The sequence below is a fragment of the Mesocricetus auratus genome, unplaced genomic scaffold (assembly GCF_017639785.1).
Source record: "Mesocricetus auratus isolate SY011 unplaced genomic scaffold, BCM_Maur_2.0 Super-Scaffold_100008, whole genome shotgun sequence".
Taxonomy (NCBI): domain Eukaryota; kingdom Metazoa; phylum Chordata; class Mammalia; order Rodentia; family Cricetidae; genus Mesocricetus; species Mesocricetus auratus.
In genome coordinates, this window is record NW_024429192.1 from 84,331,907 (window position 1) to 84,353,612 (window position 21,706).

Here is a 21,706-nt window from a genome sequence, read left to right on the forward strand (position 1 = left end):
AGACCAGGCCACCTTCAGTTACACCAGGTTGGGTCTATGGCCCCTTAAGCAGTGCTTCCGGTTTCTGTAGGCCAGGCCGACTAAGCACAAAGCCTGCCTATTCCTCGTGGACGCTTGCGCAGTCAGGCTCCTTTGCTGGGCCTCTAGGAGCATGCGCGGTCGAGGCGCCGGGTTGGTGGGCGGGACCTGGAGCCCTGCGGGACCGCCTTCCCGGAAGTGTGGAACGTCTCGGGCCGGTTCGACAGTGGCTTGAGTTCGGTGTTCCGGGGGCCGCACGTGGCTGCCCCGCCTCGGCCCCGGGAGCGGTCCCGTCGCCCTGGAGCCGCGGGTCTCGGTCACGGAAGCCGTGTCGTCCCTGACCATCGCGGACGCGTTCGTTGAGGCCAGTGAGGGTCGCGCCCCGCTGCGCCCCGCGCTCCCCAGCAGGTTCATCTGCTCCTTCCCCGACTGTGGCGCCAGTTACAACAAAGCCTGGAAGCTAGATGCGCATCTGTGCAAGCACACGGGGGAGGTAACCTGGCCGCGGGTGCGCGTGGCGAGCCCCGCGCGGGGGCTGCGTCCTGGGCTTGGTCGGGGAAGACGCTGAGCAAGGACGGAGGTCTAGGGCAGCCCTCGCCCTGTTACTTTTAGTAGGGGGGTCGGGCCGGTACAGATCTGGAAGTCAGCTACCACTAGACACGCCCATCCAGAAAATCTCCGCCTCCCAGAGCTGCTGCAGGGGTAAGCTTAACGGTTCCTGCAAGCAATAAGTGTGCGTCTTTTTAACCGCAGGAGGGCTTTGGTTAAGGCTGGGTAAGGGGTGGTCAGGTAAAGCCTTCCTGTTCGGCTCTTTCCCCTGACCCCTCTCTTGGCAAACATACCCATTACTGCCATCACTCATAACATCCTTTGTGACTTTACCCCCCCTCTTCTCTTTAACCCCACATTTGTCCGTGTGGCCGAGTCAGAGCTTGCTTTCCTTCTAGACCAGAATGCTGCACTTTGGTTGTGTTTATTGTCCCAGCAATAGTTTGACTAGTACCGACCCTACTCTGGGACTGGAGCTGAACAAGGTTCTTCGACTTTGCCGAGCAGTGCGGCTCACCTGTGTCTTCCTGTCCTCTAGCTGTCTAGTACTGAGATTGAGGTCTTGGTACCACCCTCCTGGATTTCACAGTATTTCCGTAGTTAGGGACAACAAACCGGATGTTGGGACATGATACAGCTTTGCTATGGACCACCAGAGCACCCCTTCCCCTCCTCTAGGGCTCAGAGGGGAGACTGCAGTCAGGGTTGGGAGCTGTTTCCTTTGTCCTGGCACCTGTGAGCTTTTTCAGCTGTGACACATTTTCCTGTACCGGTGCTTCTGACATCTCTTAGTCACGTACTGAGCTCTCCTGGGATGAGACAACCTGCTCCTTCCTCAGCGTTGGTTGGTAAAACGATGCTGTGGGAGAGATGTGCAGACAGTCCACATGTGTGCATATGGAGGTAGTCTTGAAGAGTGGTTTGCTAGGGGAGCCTGGTCCCCAGTAGGTAGGTTAGCCTGCTAACTTCAGATGCACTCTGTCTTAGTTAGGGCTTCTATTGCTGTACCAAACACCATGACCAAAAAGCAAGTTGGGAGGAAATGGTTTATTAGGCTTACACTTTTTTTTATGGAACCCAGCAGCCCAGGGATGGCACCATCGACCATGGGCTGGGCCTTCCCCCACTGATCAGTAAATGAGAAAATGCCTTACAGCTGGGTCTCAGAGAGGCCTTTGCTTAGCTGAGGCTCCTGCCTCTCATGACTCTGACTTGTGTCAAGATGACACACAATCACTGTTAAGCCACACCCCATCCTTTCTTACTCATCCCCAAGATCTCACATTAAAATCATAAATAATTTTAAAAGTCCCACAGCCTTTACAAATTCAGTTTTTAAAATTTTAGTCTCAGGCTGGAGAGATGGCCCAGTGTTTAAGAGCACTGACTGCTCTCCCAGAGGACGCAGGTTCAATCCCCAGCACCCACATGGCAGCTCACAACTGTCTATAATTCCAGTTCCAGGGGACCCAACACACATGGCAAAGTGCTAATGCACATAAAATAAAGATAAAAAATTTTAAAGGTAAAATGTCAGTTTCTTTAAAATATCCAATCTCCTTTAAAAGTTCAAGTCTTTCTTCTGTGGGCTCCTTTACATACCAAAATTAAATACCTTCTTAAAGAGAAGAACCAGGGCACGATCACAGTCTGAACCAAGCAAAAGCAAACTCCAACAGTGAATAACTCAGCGCCCAGTTACCTGGATCCACTCTGATCTGGACTCTTCCAAAGGACTTGGGCCACTTCTCCAGCTGTGCCTTCCAGGTTCTGGCTGCTCTACTCCAGCTGCTGCTGCTGCTCTTGGTGGTCATTCCGTGGTATTGGAGTCTCCAAAATGCTGGGGTCTTCTGCAACTGAGCTCCCGTTCACCAGTAGCCTCTCCTAGGCTCTCCTCATGGTCCCTACCTCAGCTTCTCTGCATGAGCCTTCAGTCCTGGGCTTCAACTGCCACCGAGGCTGCACCTTCATCCGTGACCCCTCCTGGTCTCTGACAGTGCTGAGCCTCAGCTGCTCTCTGTGACCCCTTCAGCCTTCAAAACCAGTACCACCTGGGTGACACATTCCAAGGCCAGCTGCCAGCACAAGGTACAATGGCCGCCTCTGGATCACAGCTTCTCTGCTCTCAGGAAACACTTCCGAGAAGAGTTCACCTCAATGATGGCTGCTGGCTCTTCTTAATCACCACTAATTTCTTAGCTCCAGCCAATCAGCATCAAGTATCCCAGCAAAGTTTTAATTTAGTAGTTCTAGTATCTTGTTAATCACAGCTGATTCTTTAGCCCCAGCTAACCAGAACCACAGGAGCTCAATTCAAAATAACAGATGGCCCTGGTCATCTCTAAACTTCCGTCTGAAGCGTCACAAGCCAGGCCTCCATGTTCTGCAGTACTCTGAACATTGTCATCTTCCAAGCTCTAAAGAACATCCCACAGGGCTCTTAACACTCAATGGTTCTTCTAGCCCAAAGTTCCAAAGTCCTCCCACAATCCTCTCTGCAGCATGGTCTGATCTGTCGTAGCAACACTCCACTGCGCTGGTAGTTTGTCTTAGGGTTTCCATTGCTGTGGCAAAGCACCATGACCAAAAAGCAAGTTGGGGAGGAGCGGGTTTACTTGGCTTACACTTCAGCATTGCTGTTCATCTCTCATGCTTTCCTGAAGGGACACAGCCCTGAGAGGAAGTCCAAGGCTTTTGCCTACCACAAATAGACTTTTAACAACAGCTGATGAGGTGGTTCAGTGGGGAGGGGCACTTATAGCCAGACTGACTCCTGAAAGTTGTCCTCGGACCTCAACATGTATGTATCGGTATGTGCACACACACATACTAAATAAATACATGTGAAATTTCCTTCCTCCCCTTTTTCTCTGCCAGAGGCCATTTGTGTGTGACTATGAGGGCTGTGGCAAGGCTTTCATCAGAGACTACCATCTGAGTCGACATGTCCTGACTCACACTGGTGAAAAGGCATTCATGTGAGTAGGGGCGGACGAGGCCTTTGGAGTGGGTTCTGTTTGACATGTAGCCCTGGTGGGATGATTGCTGATTCATACGGTTAAGACTGGAGGGCAGGCTGGTAAAATGCCTCACAGGGTAAAAGCACTTGCCACCAAGCTTGACAACCTGAATTTGACCTTGAGGTGTTGTTTGTGGCTCAGACTGGCTCCTGTCACAAGCAGGTGACTATGACAGCAGTGCTGAGATCATATGAAGTCCGTGTCCCTTATGTGTCATCAGTAGCCTGGGCTCCTGTCTGCTTTCTCCTTATCCCCCTGTGTGTGTTGCCCTCAGGAATGACACTGGCCCAGCTGTACTTGGCAACTCTTTTTACTCCAGTTTGCCAGGTCCTTCTTGCCCCTGCCATTTGGACCCTGTCTTCCTGCACTTGTGTTGAAATGTCTGTGTCAGTTTTAGAGCGAAGAGGAGATAAGGACAAGGTACTTACACATTGGGCTCTTTGTGTCCTGACTAGAGTGCAGAAGTAGAATTGGCAAGTTTCAGGTTATGTAGGGAGAGATCTTACCTACCTGTAGCACTAACCATGGCTGCTTGGGTGTGGCCACAGGTACATAAGATCTCTCCCTACAGGGGTACTCTGAGGTCTTCAAGGACTAGACTCCAAATTGGTCTCTCTGCCATTCTCATCTTGGGGCTTCAACCCTATGGCTCAAGATGCCTGTTTGGTGCCCAACTTTTTCAAGGAGGGCAGTAGACATTGCTGTCCCATTTTAGCCACCATGAGAGTTGAGTAGGATGGCCTGAACTTAGCCATGTGGTCCCTCTAATTGCAGGAGCAGTGGGGAGGAAGCTCAGGTACATAGCAGGCGTGTGCATGAGTGTGTGCCTCTCTCTGTGTGTGTGTGTGTGTGTGTGTGTGTGTGTGTGTGTGTGTGTGTGTGTGTGTGTGTGTGTCTGGTGTGGCGTGGCCTCTTCACTGTGGCCCCCTCCCCCCCCAGTGCTTGCTGATGTCTTGACTCCTTGCCCAGGCGCACAGTGTCTGAGGGGTCCTCATGCAGTGAGACTGGGGAAGGGTCCTTGTTCATCAGTCAGGGCCCTGAACTCCTCACAAGGACTTAACTCCTTCAAGGCCAAGGTTCCAACACAAGGGGAACTGGATTAGCCTAGTGACATCCCAGAGGTGACAGTGAGTCACAGTTCTGTGTTTTACCTGTAGTGACTGAACTAGAGCCAGGCTCTTTTCCTCCCTGAAAATGCAGTTTGTGATGGCATTTGTCATAAAGGAAGGTTATTAGATTCTAAATTAGAGTGGACTCTGAGCCCTGCTGGAACCTGAGCAGCATTCAGACATCTGAGGCCAGTGGTCCCTCCCTTTGCCAGGGTACAGGGATGGGTGGCCCAGTGTGCATTTTGCCCAGAGTGGAAGTGCAAAGCATCCTGTTGCACACCTGTCCAAGCTGAGGCCTCTATGACATGGTTTGGCACATGGGGGTGTTCACACACACACACACACACACACAGACCTTCCACTGAGCCGCAATCCCAGCTTGACCATTTGGAAGTCACTAAAAGGCTACTTTTGTAGTGTTCTTTGGAATCATCAGCTTTTTAAAAAGTAGACAGATGTTCACATTTTTTTTAATACTATTATTTTATGTGTATGGGCGTTTTGCCTCCATGTATTTCTGTGTTGTTTGTGAACATGGTGCCTGTGGAGACTAGAAGTGGGCATCAGATCTCCTGGAACTGGAGTTTACAGATGGTTACAAACCACCATGTGGGTGTTAGGAACTGAACCTGGGTCCTCTGCAAGAGCAGCCAGTGCTGTTAACTGCTGAGCTCTCTCTCCAGCCCCAGATGTTCACACGCTAAACCTTCTTTCGCCTTGGTGTGTTATAGTTTGGTTCATGCAATCTCTTGCAGTTGTGAAAATAATGGCTGTAATCAGAAATTCAGCACAAAATCGAACTTGAAGAAACACATTGAACGCAAACATGAAAACCCACAAAAACAGTATATAGTGAGTATGGCTTTATGTGTTTCAACTTTGACTGTTTTTACATTTGCCACCAAAGTGAGTTTGTGTAGACCAGACTGTTATCTTGCTGGATGTGTGCAGTCCAGCATTAACTGTCCTCATCATGCAAGTTTTCATTTTGCACACTCACTTTGGGCACATCTGTGTTATTGACGGCCACCCCAGCAGAAGCTCGATGGCTTTTCTGAATGTCATCGATCTAAGTTGTTGAGATGAAGCATCTCACAGGGACTAAGTGGGTGACAGTTTCTATTCTCCAACGCACTTAGATCCTGAGAAAGTTGTTTGATTCAAAAAGTTTTATATTTATCCATTTTATGTGCAAGTGTTTTGCCTGTATGTGTCTGCACCACATGTATGCTGGGTGCCTATGGAGGACAGAAGAGGGTGTCAGTTTCTCTGGAACTGGAGTGAGAGATGGTTGTGACACACCAGGTGGGTGCTGGAATCCGCGCCTGGGTCCTGGAGAGAAGCAAGTGTTTGTTTTTTTTTAAGATTTATTTATTGTGTGTACAGTATTCTGTCTGCATCTATGTATGCAGGGCAGAAAAGGGCACCAGATCTCAATACAGATGGTTGTGAGCCACCATGTGGTTGCTGGGAATTGAACTCAGGACCTCTGGAAGAGCAGCCAGTGCTCTTAACCTCTGAGCCATCTCTCCAGCCCCATCAGTAGCCCTCAAGAGGACTTCAGCAACTGTTGATTCTTTCCTTTACTAAACAGTACATTTGTGTTTTAACAGTGCAGTTTTGAAGGTTGCACGAAGGCCTTTAAGAAACACCAGCAGCTGAAAACACATCAGTGCCAGCACACCGGCGAGCCGCTCTTCAGGTCAGTGCTTTGCCAATACTCTGGAGTTCAGATCGAAGCACAAAGATCAGGGTCCAGGGCGAGGCGAGGCTTAGTGTGCCCATGGGGACTTAACAAATCTATTTGTTTCTGGTTCTCTGAAAACCATTCTGCATGTGTGGGGAACAGCTTGTGAGTCTTGAAGCTGTGGTTAAGCATGAAGGGAAGGTGAGGAGCCACCTGTTCAGTTTTGTGACATGCCATCACGAGGCTCTTTTTCTATAGAACAGAAGTAATTGGGCTCCGCCTGCACAGAGGGTTTCCTACTCAGAAGGATGTATGTGCACGTGCATGCGCATGTCTACACAGTCGAGCTGACCAGGATCTTGCTTCTGGCTCCCACAGGCTGCCTTTGCCCTGGTGCTGCTGCAGTGACAGTACTGTCTCACTCACAGGCCTGTGACCTGTCTGTACTGCCGGTGGCTGTGGCGCTGCACTGGGCAGTTTTCACTGGTGCTGCGGATCCAGCACACTTCCGTTTCCTCAGACACCTGAGCCGCTGGATCTGCCATTTCCTTTCCCTCTCCCTTTCCTCCCTGTTGCTTCCTCTCTTTTGTGTTCTTGAGACTGTGTTGCTGCATAGCTCAGGCTAGCCTTAAACTCTCAGTCATCTTGCCCCCATTCTTCAGGGCTAGTCACAGGCATGTGCCACCATGCTCGGCAACCAACGTCATTTGTTTTTTGTTGTTGTTGGTTTTTTGAGACAGGGTTTTTTTCTGTAGCCCTGGCTGTCCTGGAACTCACTCTGTAGACCAGGCTGGCTTCAAACTCACAGAGATCCACCTGCCTCTGCCTCCCGAGTGCTGGGAGTAAAGGCGTGCACCACCACCACCCAGCTACACACACCATTTGTTGTTGGTATTTTTCTGGTGCTGGCGTGTTCTTATCTGGTGATATGTGGCATAATGGGCATACCATAGACAAACAGTTCAGGATAGTCTAATGTCACCTAAACAAAGTCAACCAGCCCCCTGAAGTGGCTTCTGTAGCCACAACACTGGATATTTTCGGAACTATGAAAAGTGACATAAACAAAAAATGTGTGACTTTTTCTCAGAATAGCTTGTTTTGCTCCAAAGCTGGCCAAGTCACTGGTGTTTGTATTTAGGGCTATACTGAATCTTTATTTTGGTGTGGAAAACAATGGGCTCTGGTGAGGAAGGGGATTTCAGCAAAGCTCTCTATGGGAAGGAACTGGCTAACACTTCACGGGTTGCTTTCCCAGGTGTCCCCAGGAGGGATGTGGGAAGCACTTTGCCTCACCCAGCGGGCTGAAACGGCATGGGAAGGTTCACGAGGGTACGTATGGATGGGCACTTTGCCAACATAGAGGAACCCAGCAGCAGCATGTACTTACTGCTCGGGTTGCTGGGCATCCTTGGTCTGCTCCATGGTCTCACTAAGTACATACATAGAGCTGTGTGGCAAAGGACAATGACTTCTTGTCATTGTCATTTAAACCTGTGTTGTACTGCTCCTAAGCACCTGGCTGTGCTTCACGGTTATTAATAACCCCTTTTGTGTACCACCTGTGTGTTTCTTTTTCTAGTTATACTGTAAAGTTTGCAGAGAGCAGTGATCAGAACAAACCCATTTCATTGCAGCCAGCGGAGTGGCATGATTCTGAGAAAGGAGAGAGACTACATGGGCACCGGTGCCTTCCTGGCTGTCGTCAGGGTTTGCACTGGGTGTTCAGAGCAGGCAGTGGGTAATTTCTTGGTTGTTTTGAACAGGCTATCTATGTCAGAAGGGATGCTCTTTTGTGGCAAAGACATGGACAGAGCTTTTGAAGCACATGAGAGAAGCCCACAAAGGTAGGCGAACATGCAGCTGAGGAAGACATTGGCCGGGGGAGCTGAAAAGAGTGAAACACTTCCAGGTGCTAGAAAGGCAGGGGCTCTGCACGATGTCATGTGTAGTGCTGGCTTCCTGGGCTGCTGACCGGTTGCTGCAGCTCTCTGGGCTGGTGCTGCTATGCTCACAGCTTTTGTGAGGTGCACACTGTAGCTCTCCAGGGCTTCCTGGGAACTGCTGCTGTGTGTCAGAGGACAAAGCAGAAGCCATGGGTATTAGTTCTGCCTGCTCAGTCACCATACTAAGGTCCCCTGCTCCTTGAGAAGTTGGGAGCCATGAGAGAACTTGAGGGATTCAGAGCCAGTTGCAGTGATCCAAGGGCTTTAAGTTTCCTCCAAAATCCCTGGTTTGTGTGTAGTCACAGGATTAGACTTGTGTGGTAATAGGGACATTGGTTAAATGAGTGTCTCCCCGCCAGAGGAAGTCACCTGCACAGTATGCCAGAAGACATTCAAGCGCAAAGACTACCTTAAGCAGCACATGAAGACTCACGTTCCAGAAAGGGAGGTGTACCGTTGTCCTCGAGAAGGCTGTGGGAGAACCTACACAACTGTGTTCAACCTGCAGAGCCACATTCTTTCCTTCCACGAGGAACAGCGTCCATTTGTGTGTGAGCACGATGGCTGTGGCAAGACGTTTGCAATGAAAGTAAGTGTCTGCTCCAAGCTGGAGTGGTCCTCAGGTCCAGCCTGCAGAACCTCCAGGTTTGACAAAACCAATTGTTCTCAGTGAGAATGGAGAACTCATTAGAAATGCAGAATCCAGGCTGGCGCATACCTTTAATCGCAGCACTCGGGAGGGAGAGGCAGGCGGATCTCTGTGAGTTCGAGACCAGCCTGGTCTACAAGAGCTAGTTCCAGGACAGCCTCCAAAGCCACAGAGAAACCCTGTCTCGAAAAACCAAAAAAAAAGCAGAACCCAATCCCCTTTCTGACCCAGCTGGGCAAGAAGCCCCAGGGTTTGGAAGCTTACAGGCTTATTTTAACAAGCGCTTTGGGGCAGTGGTTCTCAACCTTGCTAACACCCCCCCCCCTTAATACACTTCCTTATGTGGGTGACTCCAAACCATGAAATTATTTTGTTGCTACTTCTTGTCTGTAACTTTGCTACTGTTATGAATTGTGATGTAAATATCTGATACGAAGGGTACCTGATAGTTAACTCCCCAGAGGGGTCGTGACCCACAGGTTGAGAACCAGTGCTCTAGGGGCTTCTGGCTGTGCTGAGTGGGAGAGCCAGGATCCTTTATCTCCACTTACTTAAGAGACTTACACTCTGGGTGAGCTAGCAGACCATCTCTTGGTGCCTGAGCAAGGAGGTGGGGAACACAGATGGGCAAACTCTGGGCTGTGGGATCTTGGTATGATTCTCAGGGACGGGTGGAAACATGGTTCCAGGTGGGGACTTTGCAGTTTGCTTCAGCCTGAAGTTCTGACTATGGATTGTATACTCGCCAACCATAGCTCATCATCAGCTAACAGGGCAGAGGCCAGATTTCCATCCCGTGTTTAGGCGTGTAGCTGAGAGGTTCAGCTCAGCAAGCCTGAGCTTGGAAGTTCAATCCTAGCAGGCTTCCCTTCTCAGGAAAGATCCCAGTCAGTAGATGGGATGGAGTAAATTCCCAGCCTGGTCCTTGGAAAGGACTGTGAAAGTCACTCTGCTAAGGAGTCAGAGTCTCCCCTAGGCACTGGTCTGGGAGTTGGATGGAATTCAAAGTCATTTACAACAGAAAGGCAGTTGGTAGTTTATTGCACCATCTCATTACATTTTAATGTCAGTAGATACCAAGAGCTTTTAATTTTTTAAAAAGCTAATTACTGAAACCAGCATACAGGTGATTGTGAGCTGCCATGTGGTTTCTGGGAACTGAACCCAGGTCCTTTGCAAGAGGTGCTCTAACCACCAAGCCACCTCTCCAGCCCCGGACCAACGGTTTCTAAAGCGGCCTTCTTTTTCCTGCACTGCAGCAAAGCCTCATGAGGCACAGCATTGTGCACGATCCCGACAGGAAGAGGGTGAAGCTCAAAGTAAGTGGAGCTGCTAGGCTCAGCCCTCAGCTGTGGTGTCTGCTTGCCTTCCGTCCTCCTACCCCCCCCCCCCATGTGTATGTCTGCCTGTGAGTCCATTCATTGCGGACGGTGACTGTTGTGACGGGGGATTCAGTTGTTTGTTTTCCTTACTCCCAAAGGTAAAGCCGCCTCGGGAAAGACGGAGTTTGGCCTCTCGCCTTAGTGGGTACTTGCCTCCTAAAAGGAAACAAGAGGCAGACTCCCCCATCTCTAAGAGCACAGAGTCCAGCAGCAGCCCGGAAGGCAAGATGCTGGTGCCAGCTCCATCACTCCCCTCCACTAGGCACCTCTGGCTGTGTGAGGAACTCCAGGGCAGCCAGCAGGGACTTCTGCACGAGCCTGGGTTTTTTTAAATTAAAGTCCCTGGCACAGAACATCTGACTCCTTGTTTCTGTCATCTTTGTTCAAAGTTTCTCTTCCCTCAGTCTCCTGAGAGTCTCTGTACGCCTTTGCTTCTTTCTTGCTCAAGGGACGAAAAACACACATGCAGGCGGTCCCTCCTCGGACGGCTTTCGGTCTGCTTGAGAAGGTTGCTATCCCAGGCATAGTCTGGAGAATCTGGTTAAATATCTCATCCTACAAAGGAGAGCAGTGCAAGGTTAGTTTAAACTTAGTGTCTCTGACGCTGTGGTGAGACTGAGCATGCACCCTGGAGCTGGTCAGCTCCTACATCCGCTTTGTGCGACTGCTATCTGCACAGGGACTCTCTGTGCTAAACTAACAATGCGGACTGCAGCCTCTGCTCTGTCTCAGCACTAAGGGGCTACAACTAGCCCACCCATGCTTTCCCAAAGTCAAGCACTGGGTTTGGGTCTTTTTTTTTTTTTTTTTTTTTGGTTTTACGAGACAGGGTTTCTCTGTTTTGGAGGCTGTGGGTCCAGCCTGGCCTCGAACTCACAGAGATCCGCCTGCCTCTGCCTCCCGAGTGCTGGGATTAAAGGCACGCGCCACCAACGCCCAGCTTGGGTTTGGGTCTTAACAAAGTGCTTTCCTTATTCTAAAGGGAGGGAAGTAGGTCCCACTTGGTCTCCAGAAAGTCTGAAGCAGTTGAGCTATGCCCTTCAAGTATGTGATGCAAGCGGCTTAGGCTGAAAACCCACTGTACCAGTGCCGCCTTTGGTGGTGATCAAGTGAGCTAGGATTAGAAGCCAGACAGCCCAGAAACATCAGGACTTCTCTGGAATAAAGCTCTCCAGAGAACAGGTGAATGGAAGAGAATCCTATGAACTATCTACTTTTTATATTGTAAATGTTAGCTATTCAGCAGTTTTAAAAACACAGTATAGCTTTTATATTACAAATTTTTAAATGGATATGGGTGGTATGTATGTATGTATGTATGTATGTATGTATGTATGTATGTATGTATGTATACCACATGTGTGTGGTGCCCACAGAGGCCAGAAGAGGACTTCAAATTTCCTGGAACTGGAGTTACAGACTTGTTAACTGCCATGCGGATGCTGGGGACTGAACCTGGGTTTTGGTTAACCACTGAGCCATCTCTCTAGTCCCCAGAACAGTATCTATGTGGCAAATACATTCTAATGGAAAATGATACAGTAAGTGTACATACAGGTTGACACTAGGAAGCTGGTACCATCCAGGTAGTAGAGTTACCAGGCAGTGGCTTTGCCTGTATTTTTTCCAGTTTTTCTACAATTGTATTGCTGCATCCGAAAACAAAGGCCCAGCAGGCGCTCACACCTACTCACCATCTCATTCCCCGGCTGCTCAGCATTTTTCGCCTTCTTTATTGTGACTTGAACGTGGTACTTTTTCTCAATCCACTGCTGAATCTGTTTACTCTTTGTGTCCAAATCATGCTGTCCAATATTTGAAGAAAAAATGAGTTCCTTTGTCACAGCTGGTCCTGGTGGAAACAGTGCCGTTTACTGCTGGGTGTTCCTGTTCTCTGAAAGCTCAGCTTCCACCCACACTGCTCAGAGTTTAGGCCTCACAGGTTCTGACATGACAGCCTTCATCTCATTTCAGCCTCATGGACTATCCGATACTTTTTCAAATGGAGGAGACAGGCATAGAGGTTTGTTGTTGTTAATGTGCTAAACAGCAGCTAAAATCTTGGAAGGCTTGTGTGTGGGTGCGTGCACTTGTGCTGTAAGTGCTGGTGTGCATGTGTGTTGTGCGTGAGTGGTCAGGACAACCTCAAGTGTGGTCCTCACCCACCTTGAGAAAGGGTCTTGTTTTCACACTGAACTCCGGGGTCACCAGTGTCTGAGCTTCCAGCGACTCTCCTGCCTCCCGTACCCATCTCCCCAAAGGGGCCAGCTTGGAGTGCAGCTGAGACTGAATTTTCTTTGGCTCTGGGATTCAAACTCACACTTGTGCACAAGCACTCTCACCCACTGAACCTCCCCCAGACCCCATGTTAGACTGAGCTGTGAATCTGGAGATCATCCAAGAGAAACAATGGGGCATAGTAGGCAACTCAGAGATGCAGCCCAGACAGCAGAAGGAAACCTTAAGACAAGCCGTGGCTCCTCACTGTCACTATGCAGAAAATCAGTGTGACAGCAGCAGGAACACGGAGAAGCTGCATCTGAGGCTGCCATTGGCAGCCTGGCCCGCTTAGGCTCACAGAAGCCAGAGTACACAAGAGGCCAGGCATTGGTGGCACATGCCTTTAATCCCAGCAGAGGCAGGCCTTTACATTGCAGAAGTTCTTAGCACGCCCTTGTTTCCCACCAGTTGGCTCTGGATCTCTCCAGTCTGCTGCCTCACATTTTCTGGCTGGGACATGGTTTGATATCCTCACCCCCACCCCCACCCCCACCCTCAGGTTAGTTTCCTATGAACGTCTGTTTTCTGGTTTTTTTTCCTCACAGCGCTCAGCCTCATACAGTGGGGTCAGTCCCCCAATCCTTGTCACAGTGTGAAGCCCATGGAGCAGTATTCCATACCTGGCAGCCATAAAAACTAACCCCTCCTCATTTAGTGCCCAGTTCCTGGCCTCCAAGTGGCTTCTGTGACAGGTGCCAGAAGGTGTCTGGCCATGTACACAGGCCAGGGGTACTGTGAACCTTTTCAGGATTTACGAGGTGCTTGAGAAGCACAATGACAGGAAGGAGGTCAGATCTGGGAAACATGGCAGCCACATGGCTCACCACTGCATTTGGAGCCCAGGCTACAAGATGAAGGTGACTGCCATCACTTTGGACTGCTGACCTTGTCCCCGCCCCACTTGACAGTTTTAAAAGAAGTGATGGGCATGGGACATCAAAAATGAGGGGAAAGGAACAGAGGTGGGGGATGAAGGAGGATGCAATGATGCTGGAACCAGAAACATCGGTCTCCAGCTTCTCATGCCCCATTGACACCTCAGCAAAAACAAGAATTGAGTTCTGAAGCAGTGGTTGTCCACCTCCCCAATGCTGTGCCCTTTAATACAGTTCCTCTGTCGTGGTGACCCTCAACCATAAAATTATCACGCACTGACTGATTTTGCTGTTTTGAATTGGAATGTAAATATTAGATATGCAACCCCTGTACCACCGCTCTGATGTATTCAAGGCACAAACATTAAAGCACCTACCAGTTTTGGGGTTGGTCTTTTCCTGTTCCCGGAGTCTTAGGCGCTCCTGGTGGATCTGCGCTCCGGTCATGAGCTGGTACTCGGGTGGCTCTGAGCTGGCGTTCCTCTGCACCAACCTCAAGTCCTGCTTGTCCATGAGTCTGATCACATCCGCTCGGTGCATCATTCCCAGGTCACTGCCTTTCTCATCCAGGACGTGGATAATCCGCTCACTAATTTTCCTCCCAGTGTTAGTAAAAGCATCTTTCCTTTTCTGTCTCTTCTCACTGTGGGTGTCTCCATCAGTACTGAAACCTTTGGCCAAAATGAGGTACAAGAGCTTCGGGGTGGAGGCAGTCAGGGACAGCTGTGCTGGGTCTGGTTTTACAATGTGTTTGCTGAAATATGTTCCAATTGAGGTTTGTAGTGTCAACCTCTTCAGAAGAACAGCCATCCTGACAATGTAATGGGGAAAGTTTATTACAGCGTAATCACTGATGCCATGGTCTGCTAGTATGGTACAGGTGAGGCTGTGGAGCCTTATGGCACACAGGGCACCAGAGTGTAGGAAGGCAACACCAAGACATAGCCTGTTGGCTGGTCCATCCCTAGGGCAGCTACTGACCAGTTGAGCAGCATAGCATGACTTTTCCATCCCTACGTTTTCTTCCACATCCACAACCATTTTCCCCTAGATCCCACAGTGCCAGCTCAAAAGTGACGTTTATATGAGGGTCTGTGTATGAGAATGAAGTAGAAATGCCATGTCAGGGGCTGCAGAGATGACTGGAGCATTTGAGTCCTCTGCTCTTCCAGAGGACCTGAGTTAGATTCCCAGCACCCACATGGTATCTGCATGTTCAACTGTAACTCGAGTTCTGGGGAATCTGACACCTGGCCTCCGAGGGGACTGCACATATGTGATACACAGATATACATGCAGGCAAGCACTTGTAAAATATAAGATATACAAAAACAATGGCATTTTGATTTTTTAAAAAAGGTGTCTTTACCACAATCAAATGATAGAAAGAACTGCTCTCACTTCTCACGGTGCTTCTTGTGCACGCCTTTAACTCCAGCACTCAGGAGGCAGAGCCAAGGCAGAGGCAAGCGGATCTCTGTGAGTTCTAGAGTTTCTGGACAGGTTCCAAAACAATACAGAGAGAAAGCCTGTCTTGAAAAAAAAAAAAGCAAAAAAACAGAAAAAAAACAAAGTGGCCACCAGGCCACCAGCAAACACTGTGGTGCCACTCTTTGGTCTTTTTAATGATTACAGTCTAGTCCTGACAGACAGTTCTTCTTATGGAAGACCCTGGTTTCCAGATTTCCCTGAATGCATCATAATTTTGTTTGGTGGTAACAATTTTATTTACAGTTTGGTAGCATGAAGGGACTCCCTCCAGCCAGTTGTATAATTTAAATTAAAGAAAATGGCTGTAATTCCCTTCAAACCTAAAATGCAAACATCTATTAGCCTGCTAATTCCTACTGTCACACCCCACTCCAGTGAAAGCTGATAAACTGGTAATGAAACAGAAAGAGCTGAGCATTTATTGTCTTTTTAGGAAAAACTGCCCGTCTATGTAGATGAAGAAAACCTCTCTTCCAAGTATGAAGCTAACTAATAATAATAAAATCAGCATTTTGCCACCAATGAAAATGGTCCATTTCAGCATCAATCAAACACCTTCTGGTACAAGGATGATGCCAAGAGGTCACCCACACACTGCCTCCAGATCAAATATGCAAAAGCACTCTGCTGAGGAAGAAGCTGACTGTCACCATCATGACCAAGGGTCAGAGTGGCATCGCCACCAGAGGACAGCCTCACATCTCAGGCATGTCTCTTGATGCAAAACTACAGTAAACAGTCAATGCTTCTGACAACACAGCTTTGTCCCCAGGTAATCCAAAACTGGCCCACCTTGCCACGGAACTTCAAGAACAAGGTCAGATCCAGAGAGGAGTGAACTGGAGGACACCACAGGGAAGCGAAATCACAAATCCAGACTGGGAGACAAGACTGGTTTGGTGAGAATGTAAAGGGAAGGATGAGCTAGTTTTGAGTAAAAAGACAAGGGAATTACAAACTGTAATGTGTTTAAGAAGAATCCTCCAGAAAGACTCATTGGGGATATAGGAATGCAGATTAGGTGTTTGGAATTACCAAAGTGTCATCAAATTTTCTCAGTGTGAAAACCGAGGAAATAAACACTGACTTATTTAGGATCATGATTGGAAATGGCGAAGCAGGAAACAGGAATCAGACAATGCTATTATGGCAATTTTGCAGCCTTTGGCTACATGGCTGTTAGTTCTTCATCTCTCCATTCTTTGGCTTGTTTAAATTATTTTTTGTAATTAAAATGCGAAGGAAGCAAACAAGAATTGATGGCCTAAAAGAGCTAGCTCAGTGATCATGTCAGTGCAGCTACGGCAGCTGCAGAGTCCATGTTTCACCTCACTGGAACAACAGACATACTGGCTTGGTGTGCTTCCCTGGTTGGCTTTTGGAGGCTTTGTTGTTTTTTTGAGGAGGGGTTGTTTTGTTTTTTGAGATAGGGTTTATCTGTGTAACAGCTCTGGCCATCCTGTAATTTGCTTTGTAGATCAGACTGGTCTCAAACTCACAGAGACCCACCTGCCTCTGCCTCCAGAGTGCTGGGATTAAAGGCTTGTGCCGCCACCACCAGGCAGTCCTGGTTAGTTCTTTATCAACTGGACATAAACCAAAGTCATCTGAGGAGAGGGACCCTCAACTAAATAAATTCCTCCATCAGGTTGGCCTGTGCGCAAATCTGTGGGCATTCTTGATTAATGATGAATGCGGCAGGGTCCAGCAACTGTGGGCAGTACCACTCCTGGGCAGGTGGTCCTGAACAGTGTACAAAAAAGCAGGCTGAGAAGCCATGGGGAGCCAGCCAGCGAGCAGTATTCCTCTGTGGTCTTTGGTTTCTGCCTCCAGGTTCATGCCCTAACTTCTCTCACTGATGGACTATGTATGATTTGAACCTGCAAGCCAAATACATCCTTTCCTCTCCAAGTCTTTGCTTTTTAGTTTGGTGTTTTCTCACAGAAACAGAAAGCAAACTGAGACATGTATCTTCATACATTCATACATAAATAAATACATACATACATACCATTTCAAAGCCTATGTGTAAATGAACAAATAAGGACTTTACAAATGTAAAATTCTGAAGACTTTTTAACACTTAAATACTTATTTCTCTCAAAGACTGTCACCATCACAAATGTCAACAACGTGAGTGTGAAGTTCATTTGCACGTGTCTTGGTAATTCTCAGTTAAGGGCTACCTGTCTCTGTGAGAACTCTGCTTACTCAGAAACAAGAGGCCTGCCAGCCTCACTTGGGATGCTTTCAGCACACGGTGTCCTTCCTGCTTTTCTGTGACGTGTCGCTGAACGGGGGACATTCAGTTGAACCTCCTTTGATCCTTCTGCCAAAGGTGGGCATGAGGCTGGGCAGACCAGTATCACCGAAAGATGCTGAACATGAAACAATTTGGGGGCATCTAGCTGGACTCTTCCTCCCAAGACAGCAAGTCACAATATTGCTGAAGGCATATTTCTCTGTTACTACAAATGCATGCATTTACAGTATGAGATGTCCATTTCTGATGCAACAGTTACTCAGATCTTAATGCAATGATACTTTACCATAAGGGTCTCTTTGAAAGTCAGCAACTGGTGCCACACAGAAGCTCTATGCCACACTGAAACGCACGAGAGCCTCTGAGGCTCTACCAGTAACTCTCAGAATGATGAGCCACTGAGTGCTATATGTCAAAGGGACGCAAGACAGTAATTTTGATGTCTGATACACATGGTATAGCCAATTAGAAATTGAAATGATTTAAATATTGGGCCATAAACGGAGAAACTATGAGACATGTATTTATTTCTATTCACTGTGTTTTGCTCTGTACTGTCTGTATATATTTTTTAAGATTTTATTCTTTGTGTGTATATGTGTGCATTTGCCTGTGTGTCTGCATGCATGCAGGCACCCATGGAAGCCAGAAGAGGGTGTCAGACACATTGAAACTGAAGTAACAGGCAGTTGTGAGCTGCCTGATATGGGTACTGGGAACTAAATCTGGGTCTGTGTGAGAGCTACAAACCTCTTAACCTCTGAGCCATCTCCCCAGCCCCCACTTATATGTTCACGTTTGTCTTCTGTTATTAGCAACTTCTTATTTATTTATTTTTTTTGGTTTTTCGAGACAGGGTTTCTCTGTGGCTTTGGAGGCTGTCCTGGAACTCGCTCGGTAGTCCAGGCTGGTCTCGAACTCACAGAGATCCGCCTGCCTCTGCCTCCCAAGTGCTGAGATTAAAGGCGTGCGCCACCAACGCCCGGCGCAACTCCTTATTAACACATACACAATTACTCACTGAATATTCCCTCATGCGTCTTCCCGGTCAATCTATACCACCACGCCGAGCCAGTCACTGTCCTAGTTTTTATTTCATCATGGTCTCTTTGTAGAGAGTGTGTGTTGTTTGTCATAAGGCATCTGGGCATGCTTCCTGGCTCATCTCTATGGCTGTGGCACCCGTTTGTACCTTTTTACTTCTGAGAAGTGGTCCTCATTTACTGCGCTGCTCTCTGCAGAAGTCCAGTTTATTATTAAGGAACACCTGAGCCGCTTCGGCTTGGGAATCTTACGGATAAGGGGCTGATTACCGTGGGACGCTGGGACTGTTCTTCACGAGGTAGTAAGGATGGGGATGCAAAGAACATCCCCACAACACAACTTAAACATGTCTTAATATCCAGCCTCTTAAACTGGGGGTGATGTTCCAGCCTCTTAAACTGGGGGTGGTGTCACCGACTGTGGCAGCTGAGAGAGTATTGGGTCTGAATGAGCCAGGGACCAAAAATTAGTTCACAAACACCTGCAAAATGAATCCCTTGAGCTTCTGTGGGCATGTACCCATTTCGAAACTTGCAACTCCACTGCGGTCTTTTTTCTGAACACACAGCATGATCTGTGGCCACGTCATGGTGGACTTGCCTGATCTCATCAGAACGCACAACACGTTTCACACCTACTTTGCTATCAGAGCACACAGTCAGGGCACACAGCACCAGCAAAGGCCAGTGGCCCGAAACACCTCAGTTCAGATCCAAGGTTACGGCAGAGTATGAACTGCAACATCTTTATTGTTCACACTGACTCTGCTCTTTCATCTTTTAATACTTCCCCGCCGACTTTCTTCATTGTGAATCACGTTAGTACAACTCTGTGCTGCAATGCATTGCAATGCTTTGTTTTAAAAATTGCTGTTTGAGTTGTTAGCTCGAGTTTCCTGAAATAATAATGATTATTATTGGGATTAGGACAGGTTTTCCAACAGCTTCTGAAGTGATCCTAAACATGCTAATTTATCAAAGTCCTAAACATTGTCAAAACAGCTTTCTCAACATTAAGTCATAAAACTGTATCAGTCAACTCTCAAAGTATTGAAGATGCTCAATTATGCAAATATTAATTTAACATGGAGCAAAGATTTAGGATCAATGAGATGGCTCCGTGGGTATGGGTGCGTGCATGCGTGCGTGTGTGTAACTGTCTGATGTGTCTGGGCACCCATGCCATACTGCCAGTGCAGAGGTCAAAGGACAACCTTATGGAATTCCGTCTCTCCTCTCACTTTTATGTCGGCCCCCTCCACTGAATTCTGTCTTCTGCTTTGGCTATTGAGTCATCTCTTACCTGATGATACTGATTTTTTGTTGTTTTGTTTGTTTTTACGAGACAGGGTTTCTCTGTATTGTTTTGGAGGCTGTCGGTCCAGCCCAGCCTCGAACTCACAGCGATCTGCCTGCCTCTGCCTCCCGAGTGCTGGGATTAAAGGCGTGCGCCACCACCGCCCGGCTGATATTGATTTTTTAAAATTTATTTTTGAGACAGGATCTTAAAGGCCAGACTGGCCTCAATTCACAAGAGATGAGCCTCTGCCTCTCGAGTGAGGACTAGCGAGGGCTGTGGGGAGCTAGAACTGAAGCTGTGCGCCACCGCGCCTGGCTCGACACTAAATTTGTACCATTTATTTACTCAGTTTTTCCGTATCGTTCGTTACACTTCATAGTAGCAAGCTCATACGGACACCTATTCACTCCAGAAAGAACGGGTTCGAGTAGATTCAATATTTTGTGAGCTCAATTTGAGTTTTTGCTACAACTCACTTCCAGGAGGAATTTCAAGTCCTAGCTCGGTGACGCCCGGACGCCTTTGGTCCCAGCACTTTGGGAACTGAGGCAGGTGGATCTCTGTAAATTCTAGGCCAGCCTGGTCTACAGAGTGAGCTCCAGGACAACCAGAGCTACATTGTGAGACCCTGTTTCAATAAAGAACAAAAATTAAAGAAAAAAGAAAGTCTCAAGTTGTCTCTAAGGGTGGGCAGAGGGCACGTCCACGCGAAGGACAAGCCCACCAGGAAGCCAAACACGCTCCCCACCCCGCCCCCCAGGACGCGCGCGTGCGCACGTATGCAACGAAAATGGCTGGGATTGCGGGCCTGTGGCTCGGGAGCGCGGCAACTGGTTGGATCCTGAAGCCTCTGACCACCGACCGCGTCCGCCGTGGGCGCTCTGCATAGACTGTCCCCAAGACACATCCTCCCGCCTCAGCCCCGCACCGCCGAGCTCTCTCACCTTAGCGCTACCTGGGCCGGGGACGAGGGAAGAACCGGCAGGTCGGTACCCGGGCTCCGCGGAGGGACCGCGTCGGCTTCCGTAGCAGGCGGAACTTCCTGAGTCCTTTAAAGGGGTCGCGTTTTCCTCCAATGAAATAAAGTCCTCCGGGGGAAAAAAATACTGAAGTTCTGAGGAAGAAACTGAGGAAATCGCTGCTTTACTTACCTTCTGCTGCTCCAGAGGCGAAGTGAACGTTAAAATGTGGAGTCCCCGGAGCAGTCACTGCATGGCCAGTTGCATTTATACCAATTTAATAAAATATGCCTCTTACGATGTTTTCGGGACAACCTACGGTATGGAATACTGCCACCTGCATGTGAGCAGATCAGGCTAGTGAAAGCTCTGGGTAGCAAGGTGTAAGCATCCATTCCCAAGACCGCGCTCTGCTGACAAAAAGCGATGGATTCAGTTTCAAGCGTTGTCTGAACTGGGAGAAATTCCAGCTCATCCACAGCGAGACGAGTGACTTACTGCCTTGCCCAGAATCAGGGAAGAGAGCAGCCCGAAACTTCATCTCCCTCTGTGTTGCACCTGCTGGCTCTTGGGGCGCCCACCCATGCAACCAGGCAGCTAAGTGTCCCCTACTTTGGCCTTAAGTCCTTACTTTTCTCTGTTCTTCAACAGGGGATTCCTCAGTGGGAGTACCTGCATTCCCTTTATGAAGGGACGCCATGGTGTTTATAGACCGTGTGCAGTCCACTTGTCTTACTTAATTCTCACCAAATAACTCAATCAGGGTAGTAATACCCGAGTACAACTATTACCCTTGCATCAGAGGAAATAGGGCAGTCTTAAGTAGCTTCTCAAGAGCCACATCTAAGTCTTAACTTTCCTCATCGTCTCATAGCCTCTGGCACAAGAGCCTTGTATCTGTGATATGGCAAAGCCTGAAGCAATCTAGTGTGGTCCACAGGCCAGGGCTGGGGCCTGCATGTCAGGCATTTCCAAGTGAACGGAAGAATTAGAGACGTTTTTATTCTGCCAGAATTAGTCCTCGGTGGGAAAGTGGAAGCGTAGCTGTGGGGATAAAGTGTGCAGCCTGCCCCCTGGGTAGACAGGTCCACAACGGCTGTTAAGAGTCCACATTTGCGATAACATTTATATAAGC

General features: G+C 48.5%; 2 protein-coding genes across 2 annotated transcripts in view; one reads left to right on the forward strand and one right to left on the reverse strand.

The window, feature by feature from the left end:
• Gtf3a (general transcription factor IIIA) overlaps positions 1-10,713 on the forward strand; it is a 33,801-nt gene extending 23,088 nt beyond the window's left edge. Inside the window, exons 2-10 of the mRNA XM_005083206.3 lie at positions 255-511; positions 3,445-3,545; positions 5,452-5,548; positions 6,310-6,398; positions 7,642-7,715; positions 8,150-8,230; positions 8,689-8,918; positions 10,238-10,297; positions 10,459-10,713. Coding sequence (XP_005083263.2) covers positions 255-511; positions 3,445-3,545; positions 5,452-5,548; positions 6,310-6,398; positions 7,642-7,715; positions 8,150-8,230; positions 8,689-8,918; positions 10,238-10,297; positions 10,459-10,692 — 1,223 coding nt within the window. The 3' untranslated portion in view covers positions 10,693-10,713. The remainder of the gene's footprint in view (positions 1-254; positions 512-3,444; positions 3,546-5,451; positions 5,549-6,309; positions 6,399-7,641; positions 7,716-8,149; positions 8,231-8,688; positions 8,919-10,237; positions 10,298-10,458) is intronic.
• Positions 10,003-20,640, reverse strand: Mtif3 (mitochondrial translational initiation factor 3). Its single transcript, XM_005083205.4, has 4 exons — positions 20,557-20,640; positions 13,893-14,326; positions 12,055-12,212; positions 10,003-10,915 (listed from the first exon to the last, which is right to left on the reverse strand). Exons 2-4 carry the CDS (start codon positions 14,323-14,325, stop codon positions 10,694-10,696), a joined length of 813 nt encoding a protein of 270 aa, XP_005083262.1. The 5' UTR covers position 14,326; positions 20,557-20,640; the 3' UTR covers positions 10,003-10,693.
• Positions 20,641-21,706: the final 1,066 nt, after the last annotated feature.